Source organism: Lygodium microphyllum, chromosome 18 (genome assembly GCF_053477565.2).
Source record: "Lygodium microphyllum isolate KBCC chromosome 18, Lygodium_microphyllum_v1.1.10, whole genome shotgun sequence".
Classification (NCBI taxonomy): domain Eukaryota; kingdom Viridiplantae; phylum Streptophyta; class Polypodiopsida; order Schizaeales; family Lygodiaceae; genus Lygodium; species Lygodium microphyllum.
The window spans coordinates 139,559,737-139,577,410 of NC_141152.1; the positions used below are offsets into that span (position 1 = coordinate 139,559,737).

Here is a 17,674-nt window from a genome sequence, read left to right on the forward strand (position 1 = left end):
GTGCTTCGTCCAGGCATGAAAAACAAGGTTTCTTGCCAAGGCAATGCAACTCTCATTGTCACATCGCAGCAATGTAGGACGAGTCTGGGGGCACCCAAGCTCCTCCAATAATCTCCGAAGCCACACAACCTCGCATGTGGTGGAAGACGCGGCCCGATACTCCGCCTCAGTAGACGAAAGGGCTACCGTGGGCTGCTTCTTGCTACTCCAGGAAATAACACCTGCACCCAAAGTAAAACAGTAACCTGTAGTAGACCGCCTGTGGTCTACGTCACCGGCCCAATCCGAGTCGCTCCAACTTGCAAGTACAAGATCTGACCCATCTGTCCCTGTGGGGTAATGAATCCCTAAATCAGACGCCCCCTCAAATACCGAAGTATCCTCTGAGCAGCCTGCCAATGCACCGTCTTAGCTTCACTCATGAACCCTGCCAAGAGCCCAACAGCAAAACATAGATCAACCCTCGTGTTGAGAAGCCAAATCAAGGACCCAATCAATTGTCGATAGCGGGACGCATCCGCCAAAGGAGAAGCTGAATGGGAAGTGGCCTTCCAATTCGGATCCATAGGAGTAGATAGGGCCCGACAATCCTCCATCTCAAAAGACACCAAGAGCTCCTGTACATATCTCTGTTGAGAGATAAAGATCCCCCTCTGAGACTGATAAATCTCATGGCCTAAAAAGAAATGGAGTAGACCCAAGTCCGTCATCTCGAACGTCCGATGTAAAGCTGACTTCGTCTCCTGGACCTGCTGTGCATCATCACCTGTGACAATCAAATCATCAACATATAAGACAAACAACACACAACCATCCTCTGAAGTGTGCACATACAGCTGCGGATCGGCCTTGGACCGCCGATATCCCAACTGAGGGTGGAGGAACGAATCAATCTTCTCGTTCCATGCACGCGGAGCCTGCTTGAGGCCATACAAGGCCTTTTTCAACCTGTAGACTTTCCCATCGGAAGATCCAAAGCCAGGAGGCTGCTCAACATAGATCTCCTCCTTCAAATCACCATTGAGGAAGGCCGACTTCACATCCAACTGATAAACAGGCCATCTCCTATGACCAGCCAAAGCAAGAATAGCTCTAATGGTCGCCATACGAGCTGTGGGGGCAAAAGTGTCATGACAGTCAATCCCTGGGCGCTGTGCAAAACCTTTAGCAACAAGGCGAGCCTTGTGCTTATCCAAAGTACCATCGCTTAGGTATTTGGTCTTGGAACCCCCTCGATCCCTGAATCACGGAGTGTGTCACGGGCCCAGCGAGGAGGAGGCCGAACCTCCCCTCGTCTTTCTCCATCAGCAGAAGACTCTGGAATATCCACCGGCGGTAACTCCTCAGAGGTGTCCGGTGGAACAGTAGACTCTGTGTCAGAAACAGAATCATAATCAAAAGGCATGGGCTCCAGTGGAACTGTGGAAGGAGCCCAACTCTCCCTTGGATCTCCAAGAACGGGATGCTCCTCACCCGTTGAAGTAGCCGGAACCTCCACAAACCGCACATCACGGCTAGTGTACACATCCCGCTTGATGGGATCATACAGTCGGTAGCCTTGGGACTGGGAGCTATAGCGAACAAATACCTGTTTTCGGGAAGCTGCTTCAAATTTATCACGGTGAGCCTTGGGGATGTGAACATAGGCATCACACCCAAAGACCCGAAAGTAAGAAACATCGGTCTTCGTCCCAAAATAAGCCTCAAATGGGGTCATTCCTTCCACGGCCGAAGTAGGGGATCGATTAAGGATGTGGACTGCAGTAGCCACAGCCTCGGCCCACAGAACCTGAGGGGTCTGTCGGTGCTCCATCATGGTGCGCGCCATCTCGATCACACTGTGGTTCTTTTGTTCAAGAATACCATTTTCTTGAGGAGTGTTGGTATTGGCAAACTCCTGGTGAATTCCTCTATCTGCACGAAACCGAGCAAACTCATTAGACACAAATTCACCTCCCTTGTCGGATCGCAAGGTCTTCAACTTCCGGCCTGATCGGTTCTCCTCAAAGAGAAGCCAATCCTTGAAGTGCAAGAAAGCTTCTGACTTTAGTGCCAAAAAGTAGGCCCATGTCATCCTCCTGTAGTCATCCACGATCAGCATGAAGTACGAGCTTCCACGCAGGGACTCATTCCTCATAGGGCCACATAGATCCGTAGATACTAGCTCCATCGGTGAAGTGGACCGTTGCGAAGCTGTGTGGGGAATGGCATCCCTATGCTGCTTCCCCCGTATGCAGGAGACACATGGCTGCTGGCTCGCCACTATATCCGGCAACCCTCGAACAAGTTGTCCACGTGACGCCCTCTGAAGATAGTCATAGTTCAGGTGACCAAACCGAGCATGCCATAACTCTGACTGTGACTGAGAGGTAAGAAGAAGAGTAGAGAGGGCGGTGGAAGACTTTAGTTTGTAAATGCCGTTCTCCTCATATCCGGATGAGAGAACCTTCCTCGATCCACGATCAAGGACTCGCACTGTAGTACTGTCAAACTCCACCAAAAGACCAAGGGAGCAAATCTTATGAACTGAAAGGAGATGGTACCCTAATCTTGGTACATGCAAAACCTCTGAGGTATGGGTACCACCTCGTCCATCCGGAATAAGCTGCATCTTACCCCGACCTGCAACAGAAACTGAAGAGCTGTCTCCAATGAGAATCTGCCCACGCGAGGGTCGCAACTGGGCAACACCATCTGATGAAGGAGTCATGTGCCGTGAGGCACCACTATCAACAATCCACTCTCGAGCCTGGGGAGCCGTCATCGCAGCATCAGAAGCATTAGGTGAAGCGTCCTCAATGACAGCTAGATGAAGAAATGCAGCTGATGAGGGTGCAGCCACCGCTCCAGAATCCTTGGTGTCCTTCGTGTCTTTATCAAGGCAATCCTTCTTCCAATGGCCAGTCTTTCCACAAATATGACATGTGGAGTCTTTGTCCTTGTCCTTCTCCTTGTCCTTCTTGGACTTGTTATCCCCCTTCTTCTTCTTTTGGTCCTTCCCCTTCTTCTGAGAGGCTTGACCTGTCAGCGCCTCCGACTTGGAAGCATTCTGTCCCTTTAACTGTTCCTCTTGGTCCAAGACCATAGGAACCAACTCTTCCCACCGAAGAGTAGACTCTTGCCCCGAAGCAATAAGGGCAGAGTAAAATGTACCGAATCGTGGCGGCAACTGGGACAATAGTGTGATCACCATGTCTTCGGAGGAAATCGGCTTCCCCGCATTCTGAACCTGCATCTGTAGCTGCCTTAGCTTGTTAATGTGTTCCCGTAGCGAAGAAGACTTATTTACGGACAAGGTCCGCATCTGTACCTCCAAAGAAACCCGCTTCATTAGGGTCATCCGATTGTACATCTGATCAAGCTCCAGCCATATCTCCCGAGCCACCGTCAAGTGCTCGATGTGAGCGATCACGGCTGTAGTGCATGATAGAAAGAGAAAGGATCGAATCTTGGCATTCAGTTTGTCCCAATGAGACTGGGCCTTGGCCAACTCCGCACGAGCATCGGAAGAGAGTTTGGACTCATCTCTTACCGAGGGCCGGTCAATCTCCTCCTGTACCAACTCCGCCAAATCATAGGACTCAAGAATGGCCAACATCATGACGCGCCAAATGCGGTAGTTGTCGCCGTCGAGCTACTGAGCTGTAGGAAGAGCCGGTAAGACAGGCACCTTCCGGTCCATAATCGCCTGGAACTCCAAGTTAATCTCTGTAGACATCTTCACCTGCAATGCCTTCACAAACGCAAAAGCAGCCCCCTCTGGGTGGGAAAACTCAGCCTGTTAAGGCTCTTCCGCGTCATGAACCTTCTTCACCTGCCGGAGGCGATGAAAAAGCAAAACCTGCACTTGTCGGCTGAAAACTCAAACTTCCTCCGCGTCAAACAGCAGTAAGCAGCAGCAAATCCACCACCTGTACTCCTTTCCTATGCGCCCACACTCGTTTCAGCCTTGTTCCAAGGCGCAGCCCTCCTGTCTGCCCTTAAACGCAAAGAAACACAAATTTGTGTCGCGATGGAAACTCCTCTTCAGGTTGATTCTGCGTTCAGTCAGCCCTCAAACACTGCTCTGATACCATGTCAGAGTGCAGCGGTGCGGAAGCGTAGGACTGAGAGAGAGAGAACACAGAGAGAGAAGAGAGAGAAAGAGACAGTGGATGATGAAGATCTGCTGTATAAAGAATGCTGAATACAAAGATATGCAGATATATACATGGGCGCAGTGCGCTGGACTGCGTGTCTCCACCTCGACGATGCAACCTGCTGTTCACCTCGAAGTCCACTGCAGTCTGCACTGTCTGCTGTCTGAAATCTGCGAACAGAGATGGAATCTGCGCATCACCGGTCTGTAATCTGCGAGCAGAGAAGTGTACCAGACTGCTGAAACTGCCAGGTATAAATAGCTGAGAAACGGGGCAAAAGAGGGCGCCAGAAATAGCCAGGCGGTTGCATTAAATGCAGCCGACTGGCTGCTGCAGGTCGGACTGCCACGTGCCGACTGCACCAGGCCTGCCCTGCTGCCCTGATCTGATCTCTAACACATCCCTCGTGCCTGTTTCCCGTAATTTACCTTATTAATATAACATTAAGTTTCTAAGACACTTGGTGTACACACCTACATTTTAATAAGTGTCCATACCACACAAATTACATTGGGCATTGCCCATAGAATCGGAAAATTCTAACCACCCCCTGCAGTGCCAATGTGATGAAGTACAAGGATGATCAATCACCAAAGGGTAACAAGTTTAAGGACTTTCGAAAAGCCTCAAACTTCTCGCGTGGTAGTGCCTCGGTGAAAATGTCTGCAACATTTTTTTGTGTGGGTACATACATCAAGTTGATCTCTCCTGAATAGCATCTCTCTCTGACATAATGGTAATGCACACAGGATTTTGTGCTACTGCAATAGCACCCTGACTATCATAAAGAATGGGTGTAGGACCCTCCAATGGTAAATGTAGATCAGCCAACAATTTGCACAACCATATACATTTTACTGTTGCCGTAAAGGGTACCCTATTCTCAGCCTCACAAGACGAGGTAGCAACTATAGGCTGTTTCTTGCTTAGCCATGAAATGCATGAATGGCCTAGAAAGAAACAATGTCCACTAGTAGATTGCCTAGTGTCTGCATCACTAGCCCAATCTAAATCATTGTAAGCCTGTAAGTGCAAGTCTCCCCCCAGGAAATAATAATGCATGTGACTGAGTACCTTGCAAATATTTGAAGATCCGCTTAACAGCTTGCCAATGTATGGTCCGTGGGCTATGCATGTACTTGCTCACCTGAGATACTGCATACTGAATGTCAGGGCGTGTGTTGCAAAGATAAATAAGATAGCCAACAGCTTGGTTGTAAATGGCAATATCAGACATCTCGTCACCTTCATGAATAGACAACTTTAAGCTTGGCTCCAGAGGAGTGCACATAGGTTTGCAATCTTGCACACTAAATCTATGTAACAGCTTATCCACATATTGTGATTGTGACATGATGATACCATGCTGATTTTGGGTGAATTGAATCCCCAAATAATAGTGTGGGCAGCCCATGTCTGACATAGCAAATACATGTTTTAATTCAGCCTTAAAATCTGCAATTTTTTAATTCTGTAGGTCCAGTGAGCAGCATGTCATCTACATAAAGAATGATAATTAGCAAGCCCCCTACTCATTCTTAATGTATAGAGTGGGAGGAGTTGGACTATTTTTGAACCCTTTGCTAGCCAAATAAGCGTCAATTTTGGAGTACCATGCACGAGGAGCTTGTTTGAGACCATAAAGAGCTTTATGCAGCTTGTATACCATGTGCTCTTTCCCTTTAACCACAAACCCTAGAGGTTGTGACACATAAACATCCTTATGCAAATCCCCATTCAAGAATGCTGTCTTAATGTCCAACTGATGTACTCTCCAACCATAATTTGCAATCATAGTAATCACACATCTCACCGTACTCATACCGGATGTAGGAGCAAAAGTTTCTTCATAATCTATGCCCTTATTCTATGCATAGCCTTTTGCTACCAATCGTGTTTTGTACATGTCAATTGTACCATCAGCCTTGCGTTTGAGTTTAAAAACCCATTTTGTGCCAATTGCCTTCTTGCCAGGTGGTAAATCCACAAGATCCCATGTAGAGTTAGTGGCAATAGAGTCTAACTCATCCTGTATGGCGTGCATCCAATGTACATCTTGTTGAGCTTTGTCCAAGGAAGTAGGCTCATCATCATCCAATAGTGAGCTCATAAACACATGCTTATCACAATCATCTACTTTTGTAAAATCAATCAAATGTGCCCCCCTTGCATCATTTGCTGCATTTCTGGTAGCCCTTCTAGTGCATTGAGGTATAGGAGCATCCATTTTACTCTCTTGGAGAGTCTGTAATAGCCATCTTGGGACTGTTTTGGCTGCATTTACATCAGCCCTTTCATGCTGTACTTCTTCTTCCACTACATGTGGCAGACCATCATTAATATCCTTTTGTTCGGGAGCATATGGTGCAGCAACAGCTTGCTGTATTAAGTCTGTCTTGTCATTTACAGCAGGCACATACTCCAAAGTAAGTGGCAAAGGACCCTCAAAGACATCACCAATGTCATGGGTGGCTGGCATTTGAAACTGATCATGTAAAAATGCAGCATTTTCAACAAATAGGACATCCCTACTGACAAAGACTTTCTTTGTGCGTGGGTCATACAAGCGATAGCCCTTGCTCTCCGAACTATAGCCAATAAATATGCATTTTATAGCCTTGTCATCAAGCTTCCCACGAAGCTCTTTCGGAACATGTGCATAGTCTATGCAACTAAACACCCAAAAGTAGTTTAATTTGGGTTTCTTGCCATGCCAAGCTTCGAACGGTGTGATCATCTTCAGTGCCTTAGTGGGTGCACGATTCAACACATGATTTGTACACTGAAGGCCTTCTAGTCAAAATTTATGAGGTAGCCCCTTGCTTTTTAGCATACAACAAGTCATCTCCATAAGAGTTCGATTCTTCCTTTCAGCAACACCATTTTGTTGAGGAGTCATTCTAACAGTGGCTTGATGTGTAATGCCATGATCAAGCAAATATGTCTCAAAAGCATGAGACATGTATCCTCCCCCTCTATCAGTGCGAAGTGTCTGCAAATTTAAGTCAGTTTCAGCTTCAAGCTTTGCAACAAGATGTTTGAAATGCATGAACACATCGGATTTTGCCTTCAGCCCATACACCCATGTATACCGAGAGTAACAAAGTACTGATGACCTCCAAGTGCACATGTCCTCATGGGACCACAAACATCATAGTGAATAAGCTGCATTTTTCGGACAGCACGCACTGCACCATCATTTTTGAAGGCAAACATATGCATCTTGCCCAAAATACATCCCTCACATGCATGAGGAGGTGGAGTCTCCACTGGAGGCAATGCATCTACCATTTGACACCTCTGAAGGGTCATCAAACTCCCAAAGCTCATGTGTCCATAGCGGGCATGCCATAGCTCTGCATTTTGCATAGCGGGTGAAAGAGTAGTGATTGCTAAAGCATCATGAGACTGTCTGTCATATGTATCCAACAAAAATAGATCCTTATGCAGGGTGCTAGACAGCCTAAGTGCATAATCCATCTCTTTGTCTCTAACAATGTATTTGTCATCCTCAAAGATGATTTGAAAGCCATTCTTATTAAAAGCAGAGATAGATAACAAGTTCTTTGTAATGCCAGGTACAAACAAGACATCTAGAAGCATGAAATCACAACCATCTGCAACAGTAATAGTGATTATCCCAATGCCACATACATCATAACTGCTGCTGTTCGCACATGTAACATGCTTCCCAACAGGGGATGAATGCAAAGAGGTAAACAAACACTTCCTTGAAGTGATGTGCTTTGGCGCCCCATTGTCAAAATACCATGTTTGTTGCGTTTCAGCAGCATTAAGTGCTGAATCAGCCATTGAAGAATCATAAGTGCATGTGAGAAATGTATAGTCCTCCTCTACAAAGTTGACTAAAGTATCATCATCAGTAGATTTGTTGGTTGATGTTTCTTGGACAGCCAAACTGGAGTTCTTTTTCTTCTCTTTGGCCAATCTCTTTTGCATTCATCGATATAGTGACCAGGCTTCTTGCAATAATGGCATTTTTCCTTCTTTTTAGTTTTTTTTGTGTCTTGGACAACCTTCTTTGATGGTTGTCCAGCATCACCATTTTGCTGATGTTTTACATTTTGCTTGACTTTTCCTTTGCCTTTGAACCTGGAAAGCATAGCCACATCACTTGAACGCAATGCTACGTTCTTCCGAGTCTGTTTCTCTTGTAGCAAGAGGCCTTTCAACTCCACAAATGTAAGGGGCTGTTGGCCCCCCCCAAAGACAATATCAAAGAGGTGTGGAAACCAAGATATGACTTTGGAAGAGAGTTCAGTGTGGTGTTTACCAATTCAACATCTTGAATGACCTCATCAACATTGAGTAGCTGCTCACGCAAATCCTGTATGTGAGTAAGGTGCTCTGTCATGCTATCACCTTCATCCATGGTCACATTGGCCAACTCTTTGCAGAGATAGGATATCCTGGCTTCATTGTGTGTTGCAAATATATGCTCAAGTACATCCTATGCTGATTTTAAGGTCTTACAAGACCGAATGTGCAGAATAATTACCCTTTTCACTAACAAGGCAATCAAAGAAAGTGCATGTGCATCTTTTGAGTCCCATTTCTTCACCATACAAGAGGGGGGGAGGCGTTTGGCTCTTGACAGAGGACAGTAGGATGAGGGGATGGCTGTCCTTTCATGGAAGAGAATCAGGGTGATTGGCCTTTAGGGGAAGACATGGCGGTTGGACCCTTTTGTCTTTTGGCAGGAGCTCAGGGAGTGGTGCCTCTTTATCTGGGAGAGTAGGCCACTTGACGAGCTAGAGTGGGATCCAGGAGAGTGGTTATGGTCGGCCACTCTGGTCGCCAAGAAGCCACCGCGGTTCCTGGAGTACACAACTAGGATTGGCAGACACGTATTGATGTAGGAGAATATGGATTGGGCGCGGTCACGTAGCAAGCTTTGGGCGGAGCACATCACGGAGCCTTTCCGACAGGCCTTTTGGTGCCGCCTATGGGATAGTTGGAGGCCGAGGAGGGTATCCTATTTCTTATGGCTGGTGGCACATGGAGGCTTGGCAGTGGGAAGTTGGCTTGCCAGGATGCAGGAGGGAGATTGTTAGCGTTGCACACAACAGTCTCTAGAAACCACAAGGCACTGCCTATGGTCGTGTGAGACGGCGCAGCTCGTGTGGAGAGAAGCATGCTGCATCATTCGCCATATAGCACCCAGCCTCGGATGTATCTCATGGGGAGCTTTCTGCTGGCAGGCAGTCAGCTAGGGCCGTTACCTTCTGTATGAGGCCGGAATATGGAGGACACGATAGTCATAATCAAGGCAGGGTCATGCGCAGTGGTCGGACTAGAGGCTCTACCCATCCGCCAGGTACTGGAGTCCACAACAGACCGCTCTGAGGTATGGGAGATCATAGGGAGTCTTACTGGTTGGCATATTTGGAAGGTGCGGTGTCAGGAGGTTTTCGGCGGAGAGAGACTTTCAGTGCAGGAAACCTTAGCAGAGCTATGGACCTCCATCATCCACTCCCTCCGTGGCCGATGGGATCAGGTGCAGGGCTTGTCCAGGGCTCGTCAAGAGCTTTGATGTCATTTCATGTGCACGTGGGACGACGAGGACTTGTTTTTCGTGATGCAGGCAAGCAGCCCCAGATGGTGATACACCTCTCTCCATGGCTTCTTGTCCCCATTCCCCCCAGACCGCCTTGAGAGACTTGTATACATGATGTATTTGTAACTTTCACCAGCTCTAGCTAGTCTGTTGAGCATGAGCACTTTGTTGTAATAAGTTTTTTTGAGTTATATAATCAGCCATATTTTATTTGCAAAAAAAAGAAAGGAGGGAGAGGAGGGACAGCTGCAGTAGTAGCACCAATACCACCACTAGTAGCACCAACAACCTATCCTTGAGCATTTGGCCGAGGTGTCTGAGGTACAAGACCTCCTGGTCGCTTCAAATCACCTATAACATAGTCCCACAAGTCCTTCGTCACAAGAAGGTTACGGACCATAAAACTCCACAGTGGGTAGTTTGAGCCATTAAGTTTGTCCTCCTGAGTGAGGACACTAAGGATGTTGCTCTAATCATTATTCCCCTGACGTGCCATGCTGTCAATGATAGAAAAAAATATGTAGCCAAATACTTCAATGCTGAAGTATAGAGTATACTCCTCAGAGTACCAAAATCCCCCACGGGATTAAGAAATAAGTACCAAACTGTCACACAAATGCCAAAGTGTGCACAATGCCACCCAAATCAGCACTGAGCCAGTAAATTACAGCACTATACTGCTGTACCACACCTGCCTCGAAATGTGTGCCTGCAAAAGTACAAAATATAGCAACTTAATGTTGATTCTTACCAAAATTTACTGAATTTTCCCAAAATTCTCAACCCAATCTGACTGTAACAGCAATTACATGCTCTTGTACTACTTGTTGTTTGCCTTGGAGTGCGTGTCGGGCAAAGCCCCAAATTTCTTTCTAAAATTTCAAAGGAATTGACGAAATTTGTACCTTATAGTTGGAATTTCTGCAAAAATGTCGCCTCAGGATGTGTATCAACAGTGAACAACAGCTGAAATCTGCCTCGTGATGTGTGCCGGATAAAAAAACCTGAAAATCCCCAAATTTCTTGAGCCAATGTGGAAGAAATTTCTTGACAATGTGTTGGCAGAGTGTTTCATGTCGTGAGGGCCTTGGACAGCCATCCTTGTAACTATGGGAGATGGGAACTCTTAACCGGAAGATGACTTCGAACACATCTTCACCAGTTCAATCTCCACAACAACCTATGCTGAAGAACAGCCTATGCTGATAACTGAGTGTGAGGACAAGACTGGTAGTCGTAACTCACTTCCAAAGATTTGGACACGAGGAGAAACATCTGGCTCTTATTGACCATACGAGATCTCACAGGCTGAATATGATTTGATTCTTAGGTCCTCTTTAGTGGTAGTTATTGTCTTCCTCTAGTTCTTTCCCTTGTGCACACAATCACAATCTAGCAGCGATCTTACAAAGCAGTTCTCTCTCTGGCATTCTCTTGTATGCAATTGGTTTTCTGTTCTTGCAATATTTGGTCCATTGAGTTGTGCTGTAGATTTAGGGCAGTCTAGATATAAGATTCCACCTCTCTCAAGTTTCTCACTCTCACACACACGCGCGCGCATGCGCACTCAAACTCTCTACCACCGAGGCCCCACCAGCCCAACCGGCCTCCCGGCCCTCGGGGACCACCTTAGAAATAGCCACGACGAGAGGTAAAGCCCGGCGACCACGCCCCGCCGGCCCCCGTCCCCGCAGAAGACACTGGTCGAAGATACAAGGGATACTAAGCTGCCATCGGAGGGCCCTGCCCCGCCGCTTTAGCCTCTCCATGCTAGACCGACCCATGCGGGACATCTTAGGATGAACACCCCAGGAGCAGTTCCACACCGCACTGGGAGTACCTCTAGATTGTATCTAGTCCAGATATCATTTTGTACCTACTCAATTTAGTTCAACATAGCATAAATGTTAGCTTCATTGGGACTTTTGAAATCTCCCAGACATTTGTATGCAACATTTTGGTCTCATAGGCCAACTTGGCCTGTTGTAGACGTTAATATAACTTTCTTTCTTTCTTTCTTTCTCTCTATCTGTGTCTGTGCTGTGCTTTCATTGCCCATATGATATTGCCACTGATATAGGGGGGTATAGCACCATGCTTGTATCTCCTGTTTCTTTCTAAACATGGAGATTTTTAGTTGTTTTTATGTTAAATAGTGAAGCTATGCTGAGGAGAAAAGTGTTTGCATGGCTTTTTCTTTTCTTTTGCCCTTGATTTATCTCCTGATATTTGTAATTACTCAAATGATATCAAGTTAGGAACTATCATAGAATTGCATCATTCGATTACTTATCCTTCTTGTTCCTTTGTTGTAAAACATGGAAACTGTCTTTGATTTACTTCAATTGTGCCAAGTCCCATTTTAAAAACAACTTATTTTCATGCAAGGTTCTAAGGAGATGGAGAGCACGTTCTGGGAAACATAAAGAACTTCTGTCACAAACGCTGGATCATGCAAGGAAGTTGCAACAGTTCAATTTATTTTTGGTTCCCCGTAATGAGAATAACCATGCTGTCAGATTGGCAAGGGAAGTTGTCAATAGGCATCTGCCCAAGGAGAGTGGCGGCACAAGTGAAATAATTTCAGAAGTGAATAGTTTCTGTACAATATGCTTAGAACGGAAGTGCCATGCAGATATGTTCGCGGTTTCTGGGTGTCTGCACAGTTTTTGCCGTATATGTATTATCCAGCATTCAGAGGTTAAGGTGCAGTCAGGTCAAGTTCCTATTCGTTGTCCTCAATTTGGGTGCATTCAAACACTTGGTCTTGATCAGTGCCTGCCTATCCTCTCTCAGAAATGGTATGACCTCTATAACAAGCGGCTAATAGAGGCAAGGATGCCTGAAGCTGAAAGGGTCTACTGTCCATTCCCAAATTGTTCAGCTCTTATGAGCAGAAAGGAAATAGCTGTCAGTCAGGGAGCTAGCACATCAAATCCTTCCAGTTCCTGTATTACAGCTACAAGATGTAAAGAATGTCACAGGGTATTCTGTGTGGAGTGTCGGGCCCCTTGGCATGCTTCAATGTCATGTGAAGACTATCAGCGGTTGCCACCTTCCATACGAAATGCACAAGATGCAGAGCTTTATAAGCTAGCTGAGCATAAAAATTGGAAGCGTTGTAAAATGTGCAAACGAATGATAGAGCTTTCTGAGGGCTGCTATCACATCACTTGCAGGCAATTTTTTTAAAAATTGGCTTTTCCTAACTTGGACATGTACCTAACTTCTGCTTGTGGACAGCATGGGATGCAAATGTTTCCTGTATATTTACTATTATTGTTCAATCCCTCTAATTTCTGTTAACAAAACGAGTCTTATTTGCATTATTGTTGCAGGTGTGGTCATGAGTTTTGTTATTTGTGTGGAGAACCATGGAAAGATGGAAAGCAAACTTGCCGTTGTCGGCTTTTCGATGAGGATTATTTACTTGATGAACCAGTACCCACATCTGATGACGAAGATGGAATTTACTGGGATGAAGATGATTATGAGTATTCAGAGGACCTCGAAGATGATTATGATGATATGGTTTCAGGAGCAATGAGAACTGTTTTGAGTTTGGATTCACCACGGAGGAACACCAATCCACACTATAAGACAAAACTTTGCCGGTTCTGGCAAAGAGGTGAGTGCCACTTTGGAGATGACTGCAACTTTGCTCATGGTGTTGATGAACTTAGAGAAGTAATGTGGTAGCTGTGTCAAGTTCACATGGAGCTTCCAAACATGCTCCTGCTGTCTCATGGCCTTAATAATGTAGATAGGAGAAGTTTGGCCATGAAACATAGTATCTGTAGCCAAAATATCCTTGATTATGTCTGGAACATAGTGCCCTCTTTTGTTTATTGGCCTAATTGTTAATGCTTTGGATGGCCACATTCGATTTCAGCAGCCTGTATAGAGTGAATGCCCAATTGATCGAATCATGTGTCGGTGGTAGTAGAGAACTTCTACAAGCAAAATTTGAGAGCAATTTTGTGTTTGAAATCTACTTTCTGAATTCAACTCTAAGCATTAGCTTCTGGATTTTGTATTACGTAAGGGAACTCTTACAAAATGATTCCTCCTTAGTTGTATCTACATGTCTACCTGTTATGGGCATTATACCTCATCAACCTTGATCCTGTTAAAGTATCAATGTTTAACAACATTTGCGCTGTCCAAGAATGTATAAAGATTATGTTTATGTATACAAGATATCTGTGTAGCTCAGTTTTTAGGGTGGACACGTGGGAGGGGGGAGGGTCCCTAGGTTGAGAGAGAGAGAGAGAGAGAGAGAGAGAGAGAGAGAGAGAGAGATTTATTGAGACTGAAAACAGTATGTGAGACAGCCATGTACAGTGGATAGTATCACTGGATATCAATGCAAAGTGTGATATGTGATATACAGAGCAAAATGATGTACAATACAATGTCAATGTAAGGGGTGGGTGGATGGAGCACTAAATAACTACATATGTAACTGAATGATAGGCTACTGTATGTGTGTTAAGGATACAACGATGAGGGGCAGTCCTATCTAACTCCATCTAGCAGTGTTGATATTTTTACACCTTGGTCAATGTGCAACTTTTGATATCCTCAGCTCTCTCGAGTGGAGCAATAATGCCGAAGCCTTTGAATCTCAAGGAGGAATCGGTCCAAGTGTCATTGATTTGGGGCTCCATGACTAGTGTGAGGGAGGTGTCCACTTTGAATAGTGTAGGGTGCCTTGATCAAACTATGCTATGGGCCTTGCATCTGCATATGTAGTGCCCCTTGCTCTCCACCTCTTGGCACAATTTCAGATGATCTTGTCTCTCGGGGATTTGGGTTGCTTTCCTTGTCACAATCTTTGATTGGGGAGAAGAGACCTTGAGCTAATTGACAATATCATGTATCTCATGTTACATGTATAGGTGTAGGTACCCAAGCCTCTCAATGAAATTGTATTCCATGGTCTTTAGAAGTGGTGTCTATAATAGGACATCTTTGAGGGGAGGGGATTGGGGGGGGGGGGTGCAATCCACATGTTTTTGTGTAGCTAATAGAGATCTCGACTTACTACTAGGTTTCTCTTAGTGTGAGGATTCTATGGAGGGGGAGTACAAGTTTTAGTGGAAGGAAGTCGTTCCATGTTAGCTCCATATCCTATGTGTATACCATGAGCTCCCATCTCTTGCATGTGTTAGTTGCCTAGAAGTCTCAAAAGCTCTTAAGGCAATTTTTCTAGATGCATACCTCACACTTTATGTATGAAGTTGAGAGAGAGAGAGAGAGAGAGAGAGAGAGAGAGAGAGAGAGAGAGAGAGAGAGAGAATGGTGTATGAGACAAAGTAATGAGTATATTTGACTATGTTGTCTCGACTTGAGAAAAACAATGAAAATGAAAACAATTAAATATGCTAATGCTTATAATCGTAACGATTGCAAGCATAGGCTATGAATACGTCTCCAAATATGCAAATGGAACGATTAGCCCTTCTTTGGAGTCAAGCTCGGTGATGGTAGTGACCTTGACATGGAAGTTTGGAGCTCTAGTTTGGGGTCCATGGGTTGACTCTCTCGGATGAGCGTGTTAATTGAGTTCTGCTTGTTCTTCTAGTTGATCATACTGTTTATCATGTTATGGGGTTTAATACTTATTTGATTTTGCTTCCATTAACATGTCCAATGCTCTCCCTCTCCAAAGTCTCTAATTTCACATTGCTTGATTGACTAATAAAATGGACACGATAGGGTTTGAGGTTTTTGAAACTTGCCTTTTGTTCATGGCACGTAATCGAGTATAGTAGCATTAGATTACCTCTTAAAGTTCCTCTGTTGCATGTGGTCTATGTCTTTCATTTGGCTTTCTCAAAAATCAATGCATGGTTGCTAAGAAATGCGTCTCCATTAAGCGTTCTAGTTCCACAAGGTGGTTGGCCTAGGCCTTTGTTTTGTATTTGCAAATTGGGAATAAGAAGTTTCATAGACAATGGATTTTTTTCCATTTGAGAGTTTGAATGACATTTGCCATGTAGTTTTTTCTGTAAGCACTTTCATAAACCCATAATGCTATCACGATCTTAGTTTCCAAGTCTATCCTAGATATGAAGTCATTTCTAGTGAGGAGATTTATATTTAATTTGTTGACTCTGCGTGGTCGTTAGCTTAAGGATAGTAAGGAGCAAGCTTCCTTTAAATGACAAATGTGGAGAGCAAGTGCTCAATGACTTGATTGATAAAATGTGTTCCTTGGTTGCTCAAAATCTTGATGGGGTAGCTAAAACTTGAGATGACTTGCTCCCATAGGAACTTGGCCATGGTTTTGGTATCATTCTTGTGAGTGCCCCTAGTTTTTGTCCATTTAGTCATGTAATCCATAGTGACGATAATGTATTCTACTTGTGAGTATTAGATGTGGGGCTAATGGGTCACATGAAGTTTATGCCCCACTTTTGAAGGGTTGAAGGGCAATCATTGGTCTAAGTTCCATTTTGTCTTTGTTGATTGGCACCTTGGTACATTGGCATTCATTATAATGCTTTACAAAGCATGCCATGTCCTTGAACAATGTAGACCACCACAACTGTAAACTAAAGCACTTTTGAGCCAGAATACTAGCATTGAAATTACCTCTTGTCCTCGTGTGTGCTTCTTGGAGTACATCTCCATCTCTCTCCTCATATACGTATCTTCTTAAGAGACTACCTTATTGCAATTGCAATCTATACAATTGTCATGTAATCATTTGGTAGGAATAGGTCTTGATGAGGTGGGCGAGTCTTGTCTTTTCTATTAGGCATTCATGTAGTTCCTTCTTCAAGTTTACTATGATGCCATTGACCCCCAACAGCGTGTTCTTTTAGCCTTGAAGACTTGCATTAGGAAAAAAATGAGCTCACAAATGGGCCTTTTAGCCCCCCTCTCTCTCCTCCTTAAAACAAGAAAAAGAGGAGAGAAAAATAGTAAAATAATCATCCTCTCTCCACTTTTGCAATCTCGTTTTGCCTTTTTTATATTATCTACAAAGATATGCTCAGATTCCTTCTCTCTCCTCATTTAAGAAGTATTTTTGAACCAAATTTTATATTAAAAAAGAAGTTAGTTACGAGAGTGTGGTGCTTCGTTTTCAATGCAAAATGATTAGTAGATACGAGGTAATTGATTTTTTAATCGAGAACAAGGAAAATGAAATTTCAGAAGTTCCTTTTAAGATATTTTGGGGATTTTTTTATATCCTAGCTTTTGGTAAAAAAACAAACGAGCTGGTCAAATTTCGTGTTTTTTGAAGATGTTTTTGGAGGCAAAATAGAAACATCTAAAATACGAAAAGTCTTCGACATCCCTACCCTCTGAGCTATTTCTCTCTATATCTATACTCTCTCATGTCTCTATTGTGATATCTTCTCTGTGCTTATGCAACCTTCATTAACAGAGTGAATTACTTATACCATCATTTTCCTTGGCACCTTTATGTGCCTCTATGTGCATCTCCACTCTACCTCTTGTGACAACCAAGTAGGCTTCACGTTTCTATTAATAGTAAAATAAATACAGGAAAGGAGCTACATATTGAGGTAGAGATTGAATATGCCCCATTATTCAAAAGAACCCAGCGTACCAGTGTCAACCCTTAGGTTTTGCAGAATTATAGGCAAATGGAATTGAAACATGTGGATTTGTGGATTAATGGGGGAATCTACCCAATTGACCCCTTAAACAATAGACCTCCAACTTTCTCAGGAATCACAAATTTGCTAAAGTATGTGTGCGAGGGTGAAAATGGGTTACTTGTTATTCTAGGCAGCTCAATGATCAAGTGTTCAAAGTATTTACAACTTACCAAGCAACCATAAAAAATTGCCATGATGTGATCGTTGCACATCAACTTCATATACAACAGCTCATAGGACAAGTGGTACAATTGAATGACACTGTAATTCAATAAAAGAATCAAATTATTTCAATGCAGGATACTATCCATGACATT

General features: G+C 44.3%; 1 protein-coding gene across 1 annotated transcript in view; it reads left to right on the plus strand.

Moving 5' to 3' along the window:
* Positions 1–13,709, plus strand: part of LOC148021444 (E3 ubiquitin-protein ligase RSL1-like) — a 49,722-nt gene extending 36,013 nt beyond the window's left edge. Inside the window, exons 2-3 of the mRNA XM_087699318.1 lie at positions 12,106–12,896; positions 13,056–13,709. Of these exons, the coding sequence (XP_087555444.1) occupies positions 12,106–12,896; positions 13,056–13,416 (1,152 nt within the window). The 3' untranslated portion in view covers positions 13,417–13,709. The remainder of the gene's footprint in view (positions 1–12,105; positions 12,897–13,055) is intronic.
* Positions 13,710–17,674: the final 3,965 nt, after the last annotated feature.